Source organism: Anolis sagrei, chromosome 6 (genome assembly GCF_037176765.1).
Source record: "Anolis sagrei isolate rAnoSag1 chromosome 6, rAnoSag1.mat, whole genome shotgun sequence".
In the NCBI taxonomy this organism is placed as follows: domain Eukaryota; kingdom Metazoa; phylum Chordata; class Lepidosauria; order Squamata; family Dactyloidae; genus Anolis; species Anolis sagrei.
Window position 1 is genome coordinate 44,797,886 of NC_090026.1, and position 20,547 is coordinate 44,818,432.

The window sequence follows — 20,547 nt, forward strand, 5'->3', positions numbered from 1 at the left end:
TTGCTGTGAGTTTTCCAGGATGCATGGCCATGTTCCAGAAGCATTCTTTCCTGACGTTTTGCCCATATCTATGGCAGGCTTCCTCGGAGGTAGTGAGGTCTGTTGGAAACTAGGACAAGCACACACACACTCTCTCTCTCTATATATATATATATATATACACACACACACACACACACTATTATATTAGCATAGAATAATATCATTATTAAATATCCCGCCCTGGTCATTCCACAGATATATAAACCCAATTTTCCTAGTTCCAACAGACCTCACTACCTCTGAGGATGCTTGCCATAGATGCAGGCAAAACGTCAGGAGAGAATGCCTCTAGAACAGTGGTTCTCAACCTGGGTTCCCCAGATGTTTTTGGCCTACAACTCCCAGAAATCTCAGCCAGTTTACCAGCTGTTAGGATTTCTGGGAGTTGAAGGCAAAAAACATCTGAGGACCCCAGGTTGAGAACCACTGCTCTAGAACATGGCCATATAGCCCGAAAAAAACTACAACAACCCTGTGATTCTGGCCATGAAAGCCTTCGACACTACGTTACTATATTGTATTATACCATTATATTGTAATATTAGTAATATTTCATGTAATATAGATATATAATTATAATATCATATTATTATGAGTGTTATATTGCATTACATTATATTATAAATATTATAAGCATATAATATATTACGTTACATTATATTATTAGCATAGCATAGGAGACAAGGTGGAATTATCCCCTGGCCCCCTCTCTCTTCACTCTGGCCCAGAGCGGCAGTTGGTGCTGGGTGGAAGGGTTCCTAGCTGATGACATATGCAGGAGACAAGATGGAACTGTCCCCTGGCCCCCTCTCTCTTCACTCTGGCCCAGAACGGCAGTTGGTGCTGGGAGGAGGGGTCTCCAGCTGATGACATATGCAGGAGACAAGATGGGCCTATCCTCTTCCCCCCCTTCACTGTGGCCCAGAGTGGCAGTTGGTGCTGGGGGGAGGCATTCCCAGCTGATGACACATCCAGGAGACAAGGTGGAACTGTCCTCTGGCCCCCTCTCTCTTCACTGTGGCCCAGAGCGGCAGTTGGTGCTGGGGGGAGGGGTCCCCAGCTGATGACACATGCAGGAGACAAGATGGAACTGTCCTCTGCCCGCCCCCCTTTCACTGTGGCCCAGTGTGGCAGTTGGTGCTGGGGGGAGGCATTCCCAGCTAATGACATATGTAGGAGACAAGATGGAACTGTCCCCTGGCTCCCTCTCTCTTCAATCTGGCCCAGAGCGGTAGTTGGTGCTGGGTGGAGAGGTCCTCAGCTGATGACATATGCAGGAGTCAAGATGGGACTGTCCCCTGGCCCCCTCTCTTCACTTTGGCCCAGAGTGGCAGTTGGTGCTGGGGGGAATGGTCCCCAGCTGATTTATTTTTATTATTTACAGTATTTCTATACCGCTTTTCTCACTCCTAGGGGGACTCATGACATATGCAGGAGACAAGTTGAAACTGTCCTCGATTATTAGCATTGATGGCCTTGCAACTTCAAAGCCTGGCTGCTTCCTGCCTAGTAGAATCTTTTGTTGGGAGGTGCTAGCTGGCCCTGATTCCCCCAGGATATTTTGGCCCTCAACTCCCAGAAATCCTAAGAGCTGGTAAACTGTCTGGGATTTCTGGGAGTTGCAAGCCAAAACACCTGGGGACTCACAGTTTGAGAACCACTGATATTTGATAATAACTAAAGCAGTCATTTATTCCTATCTCTTCACTACACTGACCATTGAACACAGTTTCAAACCGGTTTTGAAGAAAGTGGTTTAGCTTTGCAAATAATTACATAGGAAATTCTGGAAGCAGATTATGACCCTCACATTCACATGTGTGTTTTTTTTTTTTTACAACTTTGGTAAAATGAGATTGTGTGGTTGCACTTCATTTTAGAAATATTTTAAACTGTGTTAAGTCCCTTGTCAGGAAGAGAGCATATAATAAAAACTGAAATCGTGCTGACTCTGCTGGATTCTAAAATTCAAAGCACTCACAACCCAAGAAGTAGACAGAACAACACAGTCATTTGGGACTGAGGATAGGAGCATTGCTCCTCACTGCAATTTTCCTTTGGTCATCAGATTTCTAACACTTATTAAGTTGCATGTTTAGAAATACTGGCATCTGAAGAAGAGCAATCAAAGTCACCAGGTGGTTTTTAAACAGAGGCTGGATGGTGATCTGTCAGGAGTGCTTTGATTGTACTTATTTACGCGATCCCTCATAGCTCGAGGCTGATTGTCTTCCAGATGTGGTGTCCATAGGTGGCTGTGGAGCCCTATTCTTGATCCCCATATTCTTCTGGAGTGAGGACATCAGTTTCCAGGTGGAAGGCGGTCCCAGACAAGGTTGGCTTGACATGCCTTCCTCTTGGCACATTTCTCCCTTTCACCCTCCATTCATGCCTCTTCAAATTCTGTAGCACTGTTGGTCACAGCTGACCTCCAGTTAGAGCCCTCAAGGGCCAGGGCTTCCCTGTGTCTATGCCACAGTTTTAAAGCTAGCTTTAAGCCCATCTTTACATCTCTCTTCCTGCCCACCAACATTGATTCCCATTCTTGAGTTCGGAGTAGAGTAGTTGCTTTGGGAGACGGTGATCGGGCATTCGGACGACGTGGCCAACGTGCTTTGATTGTGCAAGGCAGGGGATTAGACTGGATGGCCCTCGTGGCTTCTTCCAATTCTGATTCTGTGATATCACCAGGTGGATATATGGATTATAATTCATCTTGGGAACATAACTAACCACAAAGTCCATCCAGTATATCAAAGAAGCACCCAATTTTCAAGAACAAGTAGCTCCTGATGAAAGCAATGGAGAAATTTATTGGGGAACACAAATGTTTTTATTGTACAGTGACTTAATGAAACATCCTGCAAATGTGCAGATAAAAATTAGCTTAGTTTTCACAGAAAAAGTTACAGAGTGATCAAAGGAGAAAAGCAAGGACTATCGTTCCGTCATACAATCTTTTGTTGCAATGCAGCGTGATTTGATCCTGTCCTTGACTAGTAACTTTCTGTGTGTAAAGGAGGGAACTGAGTAGGCATAACACAGATCTCAGCACATTCCCTTTCTGTAGTATGTACTTTATCTAAAAGGGAGGGTATAAACATGACAGTTGTACAATAAGATGAAGCACTTGGCACGGTTCTAAATTAAAATATTTTTTTACTTTATATCTCAAAATACAATTGTTAGAAAAAACAGTATTAGGCAATGTATTGTTGAAGGTTTTTATGGCCAGAATCACTGGATTGTTGTAGGTTTTTTCGGGCTATATGGCTATGTTCTAGAGGCATTCTCTCCTGACGTTTCACCGGCATCTATGGCAAGCATTCTCAGAGTTAGAGAAGTCTGTTGGAACTAGAATAAGGGGGTTATATATCTGTGGAATGACCAGGGTGGGACAAAGCACTCTTGTCTGTTGGAGCTAGGTGTGAATGTTTCAGCTGACCACCTTGATTAACATTTGATGTCCTGGCAGTGCCTGGGGCAGTCTTTTGTTGAGGTGATTAGATGTCCTTGTTTGTTTCCCTTTTTACTAGTTCCAACAGACCTCACTACCTCTGAGGATGCTTGCCATAGATGCAGGCGACACATCAGGAGAGAATGCCTCTAGAACATGGCCATATAGCCTACAACAACCCAGTATTAGGCAAGCTTATTCTTCAGGTCATCCTATGCCCTACAGGGCCACCTTTAAGATTAAAAGAACTTGCTTTCATAGATTCAGGATAGATCTAAACTGCAGAATTAAAGCAGTTTGACATCGCTTTAACTATAATGGCTCTTGTGATTTGCAGTTTGGTGAGACATCAGCACTTTTTGGCAGAAAAGGCTATAAAGCCAGTAAAACGACAACTCTCACAATTCTGTTTCATAGAGCCATGGCATCTAAGGTGGTGTCAAACTGTGTTAATTCTACAATGTAGATGCACTGTTAAGTCTATTTTCCAAATGTGAATTCTAGGCATGAATGATTTTCAGTTAATCACTCTCTAAAAAGATAAGACTATTTGGGACTAAAAGAAAAAAAATGGGGAAAGATAGGCACCCAATTCCCTGCTAAAGCTACATAAGTGCTTACTTCTTTCCTGATTTTTTTTAAAATTATGGTTATGTGGTTGAAAACTGAATACAGTTCTACTTTTGTTGTGAAAATGAAAGAATTCCATCAAATCTTGTGTTATTTGCTTGCACGAAACACTTGCTGAAATTCCCTGAAACAATCATATTCAATATGGCAAGCCTCATAATTATGCCGACAAGCAATTTGCTGGTAAAGAATCCACTGGGAAACAACCTGGGCATTTTTATATATATACTTTCTTACCCGATTTATAAGTCTTCAACACCAAATTCCCCTCCTCCCCTCTCCACTGGCAATTCATTAGCAAAAGAAAGAATACTTTGGACCTGGATCTTGATATTTTATATGCATCACTGCTTTTGAAAACAGGCTGAGAAATGCCAATGGGTAGCTCACCATGGAAACATTAGACTCGGGGTATAATGAGGGTAGAGTTATTTCATTTGTTGGAAAATATCTTCAGCATAGAACCTGTAAGTCTTCAGATTGGGAAAAACAAATATCACATCTATATTAACAAAGCTTCTGGCAGAGAAGCTCCTTTTTACATCCCACAACTACCTTTTCCTCCTTGTCTGTCTAGTTTAAAGTTGTTGCTTTATCAGCATTCACAGGGTGGCAAAGGAGGCCTGGAGAAAGACAGACTGTCAGTATCAAGTTGCAACAGCCTGTTTGCAGTAAACAGTGCAATAAAGATGACATTCTACTCTAGCCAGTCCTACTAAATGTGTGCCTGCCTAAAATAGGCAAAGTAAACAACAGTTGCCCCCAAAATCACGGAGAAAGGGAAAAGCAGAGGGCTGAGACATGAACGACCCCAGAAAGTTTTTAAAAAAGTTTTTAATACTCCATATAGATCCTTAAGTTTGGCCACCAAATGGAAATCACAAGAAAAGGCTGGTGAAAGAAAAAAAATCCTTGGATACATTTTCAAAGAAACTTCAAGCAATCTCTTTAAGGTACAGTAACTTTGTTTATTTTTGCAAGACTTAGTTCACCTGATTTTAATTTCTCAAGCACATATTGTTGGATTTAAATATAATGGTACAGTGAAAAATGTAAGATACTCCACTTAGGCAGAAAAAAAATGAAATGCAAAGATACAGAATGAGGGACACCTGGCTTGAGAGTAGTACGTGTGAAAAAGATCTTGGAGTCCTCGTGGACAAGTTAAACATAAGCCAAAAATGTCACGCAGTGGCCAAAAAAAAAAAAAAAAAGCCAATGGGATTTTGGCCTGCAAAAATAGGAGTATTGTGTCTAGATCCAGGGAAGTCATGCTACCCCTCTATTCTGCCTTGGTCGGACCACATCTGGAATACTGTGTCCAATTCTGGGCATCACAATTGAAGGGAGATGTTAAAAAGCTGGAATGTGTCCGGAGGAGGGCGACTCAAATGATCAAGGGTCTGGAGAACAAGCCCTATGAGGGACGGCTTAAAGAGCTGGGCATATTTAGCCTGAGGAAGAGAAGGTTGAGAGCAGACATTATGGCCATGTATAAATACGTGAGGGGAAGTCATAGGGAGGAGGGAGCAAGCTTGTTTTCTGCTGCCCTGGAGACTAGGATGCAGAACAATGGCTTCAAACTACAGGAAAGGAGATTCCACCTGAACATTAGGAAGAACTTCTTGTGAGAGCTGTTCAGCAGTGGAACTCTCTTTCCCGGACTGTAGTGGAGGCTCCTTCTGTGATTTTTAAACAGGCTCGATGACCAGCTGTTGGGGGTGCTTTGAATGTGATTTTCCTGCTTCTTGACAGGTTTGGACTGGATGGCCTACAAGATCTCTTCCAACTCTGATTGTATGAGTCACAACGAGAACTATGTTGCAATGGAGACATCTCAAAGCGGAACAATGGCTTCAAACTACAGGAAAGGAGATTCCACCTGAACATTAAGAATTTCCCATGAGAGCTGTTCAGCAGTGGAACTCTCTGCCCCAGACTGTGGTGGAGGTTCCTTCTTTGGGGGCTGGATGGTCATCGGTCGGGGGTGCTTTGAATGCGATTTTCCTGCTTCTTGGCAGGGGGTTGGACTGGATGTCCCATGAGGTCTCTTCTAACTCTATAATTCTAAGTTAGCTGAAATATGTTGAACTTCTTGCTCTTTGTTTTGTAAAACAGAACCTTCTGGGTGTGTGTGTGTGTTTTTAAGTAATGCCCAATAAAACTTCTGCTTTAATCAATCTATTTATAATTGAAAAAGATTTTTTGATTGAGAATTAGATATTTCAGCTACAAACTTGAAAATCTGTTTTTTTTCCATATAAATGCCTTTCCCCAATTGTTTCATTACAGCTGACTGTATTCTTATAGGGTACAATTTCTACTTGTGTGTCAACAGAATACGGCCTGAAGGTCGGTTGAAATGAAAAGCCAAGCAGCAGAATTAATTTCGTTGTTCTAACTGTAGTGACTATACCTGGTATATAAACTAAGAAGAAGAAGCCATCTTCATCGTGGTAAGAGAGTCCCCTGACTCTTAACTGAAAATAAAATCACAAGACAGATATTATATAAATTCTCAGGGCTGTTCAAAACTTCTTCCCTGAAGTAAATCCATATGCAACCTGAAGCAATAACATGAACCAAGCAAGACAGAAATAGAGAAATAAAATGTTTATTGAAATTACATTTAATGTTACAGAACTTTAATATAGCATATATGGAATAGCAAGTTTTTAAAATAGATTCTGGGGACATACTATTCAAGACAATTCTACCTGAAGGCAGGGAAGTCTCATTTTAGTCTATGAAGCTGCTCGATTTATCAAGCAACAGAGACAAGGCAAATTGGGGGTGAAGTGGGCAAAGAAAGGGGCATTAGAGATCAACTGATCCGTGAGGATTTCTTGGGATTATCAACTAACTCTTATATTTCATATTATCTTATTGAGGCTCAGGCGAGGCAGGAAGTTGTGCTGGAAAAACTGCCACACAACTAGGATGGCTCAGAGGCCAGTGTCTCAGAATTAGGGCAGCTGCAGGAAACAATGATGTGCATATCACCATTTTATCTTGGTGCACGCTTTGGAATGTTATGATGGCAAAAAGCGAGTGGCAAGAAGTATCAGCTCCCAGCCAAACTTCTACTTGTACTCACCACCAAATCTAATTTTTATTCCCCTCCTTGAAGTGGAAGTAAAATTTCCTTTGTATCCTCTAGAAATGGCCCCTTGCTATTTCTAGAGGACACAAGGAGATTGAAGAGAAGACCTTCCAAACTGCTGAAAGGTATGCAGAAAGACAGCAAAAGCAGTATAAATACAATTCCTGGCATTTCTCCATGCTCTCCACTTGACAGAACAGTGGGTTGTTGTGGGTTCTTCGGGTTGTATGACCATGTTCTAGAAGCATTTTCTCCTGATGTTCCACCTGCATCTATGGCAAGCATCCTCAGAAGATGCTTGCCACAGATGCAGGTGAAACGTCAAGAAAAAAATGCTTTTAGAACTTGGCCATACAACCTGAAAAACCCACAACCACCCAGTGATTCCGGCCATGAAAGCCTCAGACAATAGACAGAACAATGTTTGCCTCTTTATTGACCTGTGGTGTTTGACGATAAACATTTCTCTTGCTTGTCCTCTCCTGCAATCCTTGCCTCTCTCACAAGACTGTCACATTTGTTACTAGAGCTCAAAAAGGGGAAAGATTTGGGTTGTTGTAGGTTTTTTCGGGCTATATGGCCATATTCTAGAGGCATTCCTTCCTGACGTTTCGCCTGCATCTATGGCAAGCATCCTCAGAGGTAGTGAGATGAGGATGCTTGCCATAGATGCATGCGAAACGTCAGGAGAGAATGCCTCTAGAACAGTGGAACAGTGGTTCTCAACCTGGGGTCCCCAGATGTTTTTGGCCTACAATTCCCAGAAATCCTAACAGCTGGTAAACTGGCTGGGATTTCCGGGAGTTGTAGGCCAAAAACATCTGGGGACCCAAGGTTGGGAAGCACTGCTCTAGAACATCATCATATAGCCCGAAAAACCTAAAACAACCCAGCGTTTCTGGCCATGAAAGCCTTCGACAATACAGGGGAAAGATTTGTTCTGATCTGCTAAAAGCTTAATTTGACAAGATGTGATGAATGTCATCACCCTGGTGTTTCCCCTCCAATTAATGAGAAAAACATTATTCCATCTTTGACTGGTATTTCTTTAATTGCTTTGGTCTTTTTTCAAACCTTCCTGCATGTGTGAGAATATTACACCTCTCTGGAAATAACTTAGTAAGTATGAAGAACTGGAGCAAGAGGCAAAATCTTACATCAGTCCCTCATGGGCCTTGGATAAGTATGGAAACTATAAAAGTATCCTTGCTGCTTCTGTTCTTATCTAAACAGCTACAGTACCATACGTCTCTTGTGAAGGGGCAAAGGCAATTGGCACAGTTCATGCTTGCATAATATCCTAGGTGCTGGTACCAATGACATTCTGTGTAACCTGCTGAACATGGGCCAACAACTGCAAATAGGGGTACCTTTTTTGTATAATTTGTCCTCTTTGGTAGAGGCTGCAGTGGTAGCTATCTGTGGCAATTTTGCAGTTATTACCTGAATAAAATTGTATTGGTATCTTTGTTACCTTCATTGGTTAAAGGTGACCCTTGCTGAAACACACACATACACACAAACAAATTTGCATTGAGTAATAGGAAGATTATGGACACATATGGATAATCTATAGACAGTATTACTTCAGTAACAGCGTCAGTTCAGGCACCATCGAAAGATCTAGCCTACTCCACTAGTGTCACGAGAGGAAAGCAGTGTGAAACATGCAGTCCATCATAGCTGAGATTTAGTGCAGTTTTTGGAAACTACAATTTCCTGGAAGCCTTTTGTGTTTCTGGTAACAGTACTCTTGTTTTAAGACTAGCAGCTTTTCTTGCAAGTTCCACTGACTTCAGTAAAACAGTATCTAAGACAGTGCTTTGAAACGTTCCCTAGTTCTCAGCTATATTTAGGAATGTAACCTACGGTTGTGAACCTTTCCTATGTGGGAACATAGTTTGGTTGTTCCATTTGAAGATTTCTTTTGTCAGGTGACTGCTTTATTTTGACAAGGAATGACATGACAAAAGCAAGACAAGACTTTTTGCATGCAGCACAGGGCTGTGATAAACAAGAGCTGAGAGGCACTCCCAATAGGGAAGCAGGTTAGTAGTCTAACATTGAGACTTGACATTAAGAAATTCCAACATCTGACACTACATGTGGCACAATGGGATTGTTCTCTAGAGTGCTCTTTACTCTCCATGCAAACAGAAATCTCCAAGCAAGGCATGTAGACATCTGTATACTATTAACTGACTCGCATTCACAAGCAACATCCAATGTGGCTGACAAGTTAATTTTAAAAAGCAACGCTGACGACCCAAATTGAACCATTGTTTAGGTACACAAATTAATACTAATCAATACAGTCAATATATTAATTCGTGTAGGTTATCAACCATTTTGCACTGCAGGCCAAACATACATTTCAAGAAGTCTCAAAACTTGTGTAGCTTTTCAGTTACGAAGATAAGTATGGTCACATTTAAACTACAAATTGAAACAGCTTTAATTGTCCTTGCTTTCTGCAATGGAACTTTACTATTTCTGAGGCTGTGAGAGGTCTCAGTAGGAAATTCGGAAAACGACACTCCCTAGCTTATTTTTTTTTCAAACAAAACTGATGTTAAAGTTTTTATTTCCTTAATTATAACACTTACTAGTGGTTCGAGTAAATCTGTATAGAGCCTAAAAGCTTTGGATTTTCGGTGTCAGTGGGTTATCAACAGGTTCATTCTGAAGTGTTTATACAGTATTCTCCATATGTGGCTGGCTGATTATATACATACAATATATCTTCGAGTGAATCAATTGGTTATTCTGGAGTTGTTAAGTGTTTGTGGATTTCTTAACTAACGAGGCTGCATTAGTGTGAACTTGAATTAGACAGTTATTTAATGCACACAAGTTTCTAACCCAAGTTTATATTGTAAAAGGTAGTATTAGGAGAACAAATACAAATCAAGAAAACCTGTGCACATCCATGCAGTTGAAAGACTTACCCCCAGATTTCAGACACTAGGCTTCTTGCTAAATTGGAAAACAAGAACAGTCAGTCCTTAAAGTAATATTTATTTTCTAAAAAACTTAAGTGCTTTCCTAAATTTAAGAGACTGATATTGGCTATTTGAAACACCACTACTATAATGAATTTTCATAATAATGGAGATCAATATAGATCTCTCATAAGGTGAATTCAATCTGTCTCATCTCTTGATGCACCCAGATGTAAACCTCAACAGATTGGACGAGCGAGAAAGTAATTGTAGGAAGACTAGAATCCAGGCAAAGAAAACATCAAGATCCTTTATAGCAGTGGTTCTCAACCTGTGGGTCCCCAGGTGTTTTGGCCTACAACTTCCAGAAATCACAGTCAGTTTACCAGCTGTTAGGATTTATAGGAGTTGAAGGCCAAAACATCTGGGAATCCACAGGTTGAAAGCCACTGCTTTATAGAAAGCTCCTTTATAGATGAATCAAATTATATTTTGGGTATTCTTCATCTGTTACTGCTGCCCCCACCCCCAAAAGATACATTATAATACCACCACTCCCTTCACAGTGTGATGTGGTATGAGAAGAGCACACCTATCCCCAATTGTTCGTACTGGACAGAATGACTAATCTATATGGACAATGGCTCTTGGAGCAATTAGTGAAGTGAACAATATGAGGACAGAAATCATCAAAATCTATTTGACAAAAGAACATCAAAATCAGGGGAGGGGATCAAATAACGCACAGATGAAACCAAGGGAAATCCTCTGAGAGATTGCCTTGGAAAACTAATGTATTGGTAGATGTGATGCATACTAAACTTAAGGGATAGAATTCTCAAAGATAAAATGAAAATTTTCTTGGATCAACTTAGGTTAAATGGAAGAGTTTTATGAATCTTTTACCATATAATTTTTCTGCCTGCAGAAGAATTAAGTGACATTTCAAAATTATCTTACTCAAAAATATTTTTACCTTCTCTCCATATCCTATTAAATATTGTCCACAGGCTCGCAGACCTTTTTGTCATAAGATTGACCAAGGTTCAGCATGTCTGAGAAGGCTTAACAGTACAAAGAAAACTCTGGAAAAATAGGATCTTGCTGAACTAAGGGGGGAAAGGCAACAGAGGACACCTACCAGTACAACTTGCTCTCCAAGAATGCCAAATTGCTGCCAAAAGGCAAGTAAAACATTGAGAGAAATGGGAGTCCTTGCTATTAAAATGGACAAAAATTTCTGCTCTATCCAAAGTGTCAAGTATTCAGACACAAGTCCAAAAAAGGAATGGCATACCACAAAGGCAAAGAGATTTGATTGTCAAAGGCAGGTTGGGTGGGTTTTTTTCCTAGTCGGATTTACTCTTATTACTTGCTTGAACACAAAGCATTCAGCTTCATCCCTGCATCAATGAATCCCTAATTCCTTCAAATTATTAATTTGGCTATGTAGTATTCAACTTTTTGGTCTTTCCATTCATTCTTTTAAGGCCACAATCCAGAACCATTTACACAGTAAACTTTTTAAAAAAATCAATGGGACTACTTCAAAGTAGAAAGACACCTTAATTAATTGTGGTGAAATCCTCACTTTTCAAGATAGGACTAAGTATCCAACCATTAAAAAGTTCTGCTTTTGCTAATAACTTCTTTGTAAACACAAGCATTCTAGATAAATACAACTATAAAATATTTATAAGTATGGAACGTTTTGAAGTTCTCTGAAAGGTTTGTGCTTTACTCCTCATTATATAGGGGCTCATTCTTTAACTATTGCACATGACTCAACGAGAAACAAGCAGACTCACAGTAACTGCAGATTTTAAAAAATAATAAAAAAGCAAAAAAAGAGAGAGCCTTTAAAAAAGCAACTTTGAAACAAGTGTTATATTAACTATCTTTTAAAACAAGTAGAAATGTAATTCTTCACATGCTTAATATAAATACTTTAAAGACGAGTGAGAGCCTCCAATACTTGGGAAAATCCTTTCATCCCTGACTAGAACAAATATATCTTAATACAGAATTTTCTGAGAAGAGGAGGGAAGAAACTGTGCTGGATTTCTATACTTACTGGACATATCATCTACAATTGCTAGATTTTGACTTTGCATCTCATCCACGGTAAAAACTAAAAGCTTTGGGGATTTTGTAAGTGTGCCTACCTTCATGTTATGGCTAATATACCTGAAGTATTCCTGTGGTGCTTGTAATCCTGGCAAACTGTTTTAACTACCAGAGGGCTAGCTCTCCTATAACAATCACCATTGCTTAAACAGAGCAACTCAGGTTACTACTGAAAGTCCATGTTTTGCATGGCAGAGCAGACAGGGCGTTCTCAAACTCCATTTATTTGTGTTAGCACTCAATCTGAGACCGTGGCATTCTCCGCAAACTTAAGGAATGACGGTGAATCTCTTGCATCTGCCGGATCCGGTCCTTTTGCCACATTAGGTTTTGTGGCATCGGATATCGCTGGGTACCATGCAAGGACCGGAAGGGGATTCTTACGTGACAGGCTGTAGCACGGCATCGTGGCTGAGGCATAGGAGGGAGCAGCAGCCATCGTTTCCTTTCTGCGCAATAGCGGTAAGCCTCTTTCCTGTATTGTTTGTCTGTGTCATCACTATTTTTCCACCCACCTATGATGAAGACATCATCTTTATAATAGCAGACAGCTGCCCCCTCAATGCTAAGCACCTCTGGTGGCAAGCTTTCCAGAATGTCATCAGATACTTGACCGGAGATCTTCCTCTTGACCTCTTCATGATCCAGGGAATAACTTCTGGGGCAGCATGAGGCGGTGTGGTAAAAGTTGGTGTTGGCCACAGCCATCTGAAAGCAGCAGTAGTTGTCAAGAAGAGGCAAAGACTCAGAATCCTGCCACTGTCTTGCATCTGCATCGTATCGAACAATGACACTCCTTAAGCCCTCTTCATTATCCCCATCTACAGGTGTGCGGGCAGCCATGTAAACAAACCTGTCATCTACTGTGATCACTTTAACATCCCGAAGTATCTTTGGTGCAGATTCCAAATTGTGCCACTTGTCTTGATCTGGGTGGTAGACTGCTACATCTTTGAACCCAGGAATAAAATTCCCATGCCCACCTATGCTATACAAGTTCCCTTTTACCTCTGTGAGTCCAAAAGAATGCTTTCTTGTTATGAGATTAGAAACCTGCTCCCAAACATTTCGATTTGGGTTGTACCTTTCCACAGTCTTGGCGAAGCCAGGCTCCATGGAACCTGCTACATAAACATAGGATTCTGTTACTACCACAGCATGTCCATCAAGATGATTGTGTATGTGTGGTAAGTTCACCCACCTATCTTCATCAATAAAATACCCCACACACTCGCTCAAGTAGTCACCTCCCTCAGATACGCCACCAATGACCATGATGACATCCATGTTTTGACCAAAGCGAGGCAGTGAGGTTATGGAGGAAGTCACTTGTTGGAGGGTCCCTAACAGCAAATTCTCAGCTCTGAGTGCATGGCTTTCCACTGCTTCTGACACAAGTTTGAGGCACATTTCATTGCTGCAAACAAGCCTTTCAGATTTGACATGTCGGGTCAAATAAGTGGGTTTCATTTGTGATAAACGGAGCAGCTTAAAGAGCTCCCCAAAGTACTTTTCTCTTTCATCAGGATTTCTTTGAACCCACTTTACAACCATCTCAAAGAGAACTTCTTCTGAGTCTACAGTGATTTCTATGTCTGAAAGCCAGTCTCTTATGAGGTGGAATGGCAACGTGTAGAACTCCTCATCTTGAATGACTTTGTAGAAATTCCTCCTGATCATGTCAGCAGCTTTTAAAGCCAACTGGTTTAAAGAGTACATGTGAGCCAGGCTATGGATTGCCACAGAATTGGAGAGACTCAGCTTCTTCTTGAGGAACTCCCCACAGAAATCTTTCAAACGTAGCAGTAAAAACCTGCAAAAGAAGAAGACAGCTGAGACAGCCCACAGACAGGGTTGGAAACAAGTTATAGCATGCTTTTCACACTGCAAGGAAACAGAAGCAACAAGTGCCATTATCCTTCTAATAACTTCTTAAATCTGGTTTGATTGTCCAACATCAAAGAATAACAACCCAGACAAAGCCATAATTCAATTTGACACAGAAAGCTTTCTGTAAGGTTTACAAAATCACATGCATGATTATTTGTATAGTTCCATTTACGACTTTCTCTAATGGTGGATAATTTTCCCAGTGAAATTAGATCAGCCCCCTCCCTCCTGACCTTCAGAAAGAAACTGAAAACTTGGCTTTGGGACCAAGCCTTTGGAGAATAATCAGTACAATAGGCGGAAATGAAGTAAGCGTAATATGATTGAAATGGCTCCTGGACTATGACTTCGGATTTGTGTGGTTTTAATAGCTGATTATAATGTATTAATGTAATGTATTAATGTGCTATGATTTTTAAATTTTTAATAATTTTAATATTTGTGAATACTGTTTTTATTTGTTTGTATGGAATTGAATATTGCCAACTTGGAAGCCGCTCTGAGTCCCCTTCAGGGTGAAAAGAGTGGGGTAAGATCACTCGGGGGTCTCAATCCGACCTCCCTCACAGGAGAGGTTGGTGGGGACAAGGGAGAGGGCCTTCTAGGCAGTGGCCCCCGAACTTTGGAATTCCCTGGCCAAGGAAATTAGATAAGCACCTACCCTTATAACTTTTAGGAAGGAGCTGAAAACCTGGCTATTTAAGCAGGCTTTTGATAATGGCTAAGAGCATCAACCACCCTATTGGATAGGACTTTAAAGGGTTATTAAGACTATAATTTATAATGCTGGATACCCTGGTGTTAAATGGTCTTTACGTATATACTATATATATACTGGGACCACGGTGGCGCTGCTGGTTAAACTACTAAGCTGCTTAACTTGCTGATCAGAACATCGGAGGTTTGAATCTGCAGAGTGGAGTGAGCTCCCACTGTTAGCCCCAGACTCTGCCTATTTATTTATTTATTGTTTGTATTTATATTATGCCCTTCTCACCCCGCAGGGGGCTCAGGGAGGATTACAATGTACATATACATGGCAAACATTCAATGCCATAGACACACAACATATATAGACAGATACTCAGAGGCTATTTAACATTCCAGCTTTTTCATGAGGGTATTCTGACTACCAGGGGAGCTGTCGCTTCACCATCCATTTGTGACACTGATGAAGTACTTCCTCATTCTTTGCATGCTTGCTGGTGATTTTTTTATGGCGTTGAAAATTAGCCTCCCCGCATAAGCGATACCTAAATTTTCTACTTGACAGATGGAATTGTCTTTCGGGCTCCAAAAGTCAACAGCAAGCTACACAAATTGGTCGGAAGCTCATGCTGACCTGGGCTGGCTTCGAACTCATGACCTTTTGGTTAGTAGTGATCTTAATGCTGCTGACTCCGAGCCAGCTGCGTCACATTTGAAAACATGCAAATGTGAGTAGATCAATAGATACTGCTTCTGTGGGAAGGTAATGACGCTCCATGTAGTCATGCCAGCCACATTACCTAGGTGTCTACGGACAATGCTGGCTCTTCGGCTTAGAAATTGAGATGACCACCAACCTCCAGAGCTGGACACAACTAGACTTAATGTCAAGGGAAAACTTTACCTTTATATACACACACACAGAGTTTTTACAGGGCTTAATAGTCATTTATATTGTTTATTTATGTTAACACTACTGTGCCATTTTGTTTTTACTGATATGTGATTACTGTATGTGTATTATCATTTATTGAATTCATTTCTTTATTGTAAGCCATCTCCTGCCACGTGTCGCTGTGTTTTGTGTGTGTATATATTTGTGTATGTGTTTTGCGTGTGTATATATTTGTGTATATGTGTGTTTGCATATATATGTGTGTGGTTTTGTGCATATGTTGCAATGTATATTTTGTTTTTTGGCTTTTTAAGTCCCTTCTGCTGTGTTTTTCAGTGTTTTATGGCTGATAGTCACTATTTGGCCTGATAGGTGTATTGTGTCCAAATTTGGTGTCATCCAGTGGTTTTCGAGTTATGTTAATCCCACAAACGAACACTACATTTTTATTTATATAGACTAGCTGTCCCTTGTCACGCGTTGTTGTGGCCCAGTCTGGTGATCTGGCAAATAAAGTAATGGTTTCTAATCTATGTAATTTATTTATGGTTGTGGGTAAACAGTATTTCTTGTTGTTTCTTTGTCAGTGTTGATGTGGAGAGTGTCTGGTTTGCCTACTCTGGAACATGCAACATATAACTGTCATTCTGTAGGGGTCCCTTTCAAATCTATGATATTATATCTGTGTGTGTGTGTGAAACCTATATATCTATCTATATTTATGGCTGGATGGCTCTTTGTCAGGAGGGCTCTGATTACATTTTCTTGCCCTGGTGAAGAAAGTTGGACTGGATGGCCTTAAGTCTTTTCTGTTGGTCATGAGGGTTCTGTGTTAGAAGTTTGCCCCAATTCTGTTGTTTGTGGGATTCAGAATGCTCTTTGATTGTAGGTGAACTGTAAATCCCAGTAACTACAACTCCCAAATGTCAATCTTTATTCCCCGCAAACTCCATATGTATTCATATTTGGGCATATGGAATATTTGTGCCAAGTTTGGTCCAGATCCATCATTGTTTGAGTCCACAGTGCTCTCTGGATGTAGGTGAACTACAACTCCCAAACTCAAGGTCAATGCCCACCAAACCCTTCTGGTGTTTTCTGTTGGTCATGGGAGTCCCGTGTGTCACCTTTGGTTCAATTCCATTATTGGTGGAGTTCAGAATGCTTTGATTGTAGGTGAACTTTAAATCCCAAGAACTACAATTCCCAAAAGATAAAATCATTTTTTTGAGTGAAGGGCATACATTGGGTTGTTAGGTGTCTTGTGTCCAAATCTGATGTCAATTCGTCCAGTGGTTTTTGAGTTCTGTTAATCCCACAAATGAACATTACATTTTTAAATTTATATAGACTAGCCATCCTCTGTGGCCCAGTCTTTGTATATGTGTTTTATGTATGCATATGTGTGTGTATATATTTGTGTATGTGTATATATATGTTGTTTTGTGCATGCGTTGTAATGTAATTTTTGTTTTTTGGCATTTAACATCTCTTCTGCTGTGTTTTCCAGTTTTTTATGAGTGATGGTCACTCGTTGGCCTGATAGGTGTCTTGTGTCCAAATTTGTGTCAATTCATCCATTGGTTTATGAGTTATGTTAATCCCACAAATTAACATTACATTTTTATTTATATAGATCAGGGGTCCTCAAACTAAGGCCCGGGGGCCGGATGCAGCCCTCCATGGCCTGTGTTAGATGGGGTCGCACTCCCCCTGAAGATGCAGGTTCGCAGCTTGGGTGTGATCCTGGACTCATAGCTGAGCCTGGAACCCCAGGTTTCAGCGGTGACCAGGGGAGCATTCACACAGTTAAAGCTTGTGCGCCAGCTGCAACCGTACCTTGGGAAGTCTGACTTGGCCACGGTAGTCCATGCTCTGGTTACATCCCGTCTAGACTACTGCAACGCTCTCTACGTGGGGTTGCCTTTGAAGACGGCTCGGAAGCTCCAACTAGTCCAACGCTCGGCAGCCATGATACTAACAGGAGCGGAGCGCAGGGAGCATACAACTCCTCTGCTGCACCAGCTCCACCGGCTGCCGATTTGCTACCGGGCTCAATTCAAAGTGCTGGCTTTGGCCTATAAAGCCCTAAACGACTCGGGCCCAAGTTACCTATCTGAACGTATCTCTGCTTACGAACCCACCAGGACTCTAAGATCTTCTGGGGAGGCCCTGCTCTCGATCCCGCCTGCATCACAAGCACGGCTGGCGGAGACGAGGGACAGGGCCTTCTCTGTGGTGGTCCCTCGGCTGTGGAACGCCCTTCCCATGGACATTAGATCAGCTCCTACATTAATGGTGTTTTGAAGAAAACTAAAAACCTGGCTGTTTGAACAGGCATTCGGATAGTGCAATGAATACAATGAACATAGGAACGGAATTATGGACGACGAATTGGATCACGATTCTAGTACGAGACGTTAATGTGTTGTTATTGATGTGTCATTACTTTGTATACTATGCTGTTAATGGTTTTAAAATTGTATGTTGTTATGATTGTCTTTTTGCTCTTGTTGTGAACCGCGTTGAGTTGCCTACGGGCTGAGAAACTGCGGTATACAAGCAAAGTAAATAAATAAATAAATAAATAAATTTACCCGGCCCTCGCTCAGGGTCAACCTAAGTCTGAAACGACTTGAGAGCACACAACAACAATGACAACAATGCTATCTCATGAGCCAGAAGCAGGCCCATACTTCCCATTGAGATACTAATAAGTTTATATTTGTTAAATTGTTCTTCATTTTAATTATTGTATTGTTTTTAAGTGATTTTTGAACTACAAATAAGATATGTGGCATGCATAGGAATTCATTCATGTTTTTTTTTCAAATTATAATCCGGCCCTCCAACAGTTTGAGGAACTGTGACCTGGCCTTCTGTTTAAAAAGTTTGTGGATCCCTGATATAGATTATTATTACTTTGATGGTGCATTTCCTGCTTGGCAGGGGGTTGGACTAGATGACCCATGTGGTCTCTCCCAACTCTATTATTCTGTGATTTTTGGGGTGTTAATTCTTCCCTATGCTATGCAAGGATTGATAGATAGATATGGCTAGCGTTACACTTGCAAAAGTTACAACTAAGAACTCAACTTAAGAACAAACCCACAGAGCCTATCTTGTTCGTAACTTCGGGACTGCCTGCACAGTGCCCTCAAACTCACCTGTCGGCCAGCTCTAGGACCTCGTGGACGTTGCCGGGGCTGACGCGGACTCGGCCCGTGTACATGAAGCTGATGACGGCTTCCACCGTCTCCGGATCCGGCCCGGCCTCGGAGCTCCATTTCCGCAGCTCTACGCGGCCCGAGCGGGACTCGGCGAAGTCTCCGGAAAGCAGAGGCGCGAAGTACTCGGTAGCGGCGGCCAGGACGGAGCGGTGCGCGCGGAACTCGCGAGGGGGCGGGTCCGCGCGCGGGGAGGCCCCGCCCACTCCGCCGCTCTCCCCGCCGCCGCCGCCGAAGGCCAACGTGACGTCACAGAACAGGCCCAGGCGTCGCTGCTCGTTCTGCCGGCAGGCCAGCTCGGAGCAGTGGGCCACGCAGGAGAAGACCTCCGAGTCGGGCTCCGCCTCCGCCCCAGACTCGCCTTCCGCGCCGAGGACGCTGCCGCTCTCCGGAGCGCCGTGCCCCCCGCCGTCCAAGTCCCCTCCGCCTCCAGCCGCCGCCATCTTGGTTCTACCCCCTCAACCAACTCCAACAGGCGCTCCCTCGGCGTGGTGACGCCCGAGTGACGTCACTGACGTAAACGTAGAGCTATGGAAACAGAAGATGGAACTGGCCCACTTGAAAATCTCACAATTGTTTACCATGGATTTGTCTTCATAGACCTGTCAGCGGTTTATGATAGTGCAGTATTTCTCAACCTGGGGGTCGGGACCCCTGAGGGGGTCGTGGGGGGGGGGTGTCAAAGGGGTCGCCAAAGACCATCAGAAAACAGTATTTTCTGTTGGTCAGATGGCCATTAAACAGAGGCTGGATGGCCATCCGTCAGGGGTGATTTGAATGCAATATTCCTGCTTCTTGGCAGGGGGTTGGACTGGATGGCCCATGAGGTCTCTTCCAACTCTTTGATTCTATGATTCTATGGTCATTGGGATTCTGTGTGGGAAGTTTGACCCAATTCTATTGTTGGTCAAGTTCAGAATGCTCTTTGATTGTAAGTGAACTATAAATCCCAATAACTACAACTCCCAAATGTCAAGGTCTATTTTCTCCAGACTCCACAGTGTTCACATTTGGGCATATTGAGTATTCATGCCAAGTTTGCTCCAGATCCATCATTGCATGAATCCACAGCACTCCTCTGGATATAGGTGAACTACAACTCCCAATCTCAAGGTCAATGCCCACAAAACCCTTCCAATGTTTTCTAATCGTCATGGGAGCTCTGTGTGCCAAGTTCCGTTCAATTCCATCATTGGTGGAGTTCAGAATGTTCTTTGATTATAGGTGAACTATAAATCCCAGCAACCACAACTCCCAAATTACAAGATCAATCCTCCCCCACCCCCACTAGCATTCAGATTTGGGCATAATTGGTTTTTCTGCTCAATTTAGTCCAGTTTCCTATGAGGCGGGTGAGGTGGTAGTCCATTTCAGTGAATGAAAATACATCCTGCATATCGGATATTTACATTACGATTTATAAAGTAGCAAAATGACAAGTATCAAGTAGCAACAAAAACAATATTATGGTTGGGGGTCACCACAACATATGGAACTGCATTAAGGGGTCACGGCATTAGCAAGGT

The 20,547-nt window shown here is 42.0% G+C and overlaps 1 protein-coding gene across 1 annotated transcript; it reads right to left on the reverse strand.

Annotated features, from left to right (window-relative positions):
• Positions 1-11,262: 11,262 nt before the first annotated feature.
• Positions 11,263-19,495, reverse strand: KLHL11 (kelch like family member 11). Its single transcript, XM_060781144.2, has 2 exons — positions 18,962-19,495; positions 11,263-14,114 (listed from the first exon to the last, which is right to left on the reverse strand). Exons 1-2 carry the CDS (start codon positions 19,462-19,464, stop codon positions 12,533-12,535), a joined length of 2,085 nt encoding a protein of 694 aa, XP_060637127.2. The 5' UTR covers positions 19,465-19,495; the 3' UTR covers positions 11,263-12,532.
• Positions 19,496-20,547: the final 1,052 nt, after the last annotated feature.

What these genes read in the sequence shown, in the direction of transcription:
- KLHL11 (XM_060781144.2), bottom strand. Translation starts at nt 19,464, where the DNA reads ATGGCGGCGGCTGGAGGCGGAGGGGACTTGGACGGCGGGGGGCACGGC. An exon ending in GTCCTAGAGCTGGCCGACAG is followed by an intron (nt 14,115 to 18,961) that starts GTGAGTTTGAGG and finishes CTTCTTTTGCAG; the next exon opens with GTTTTTACTGCTACGTTTGA.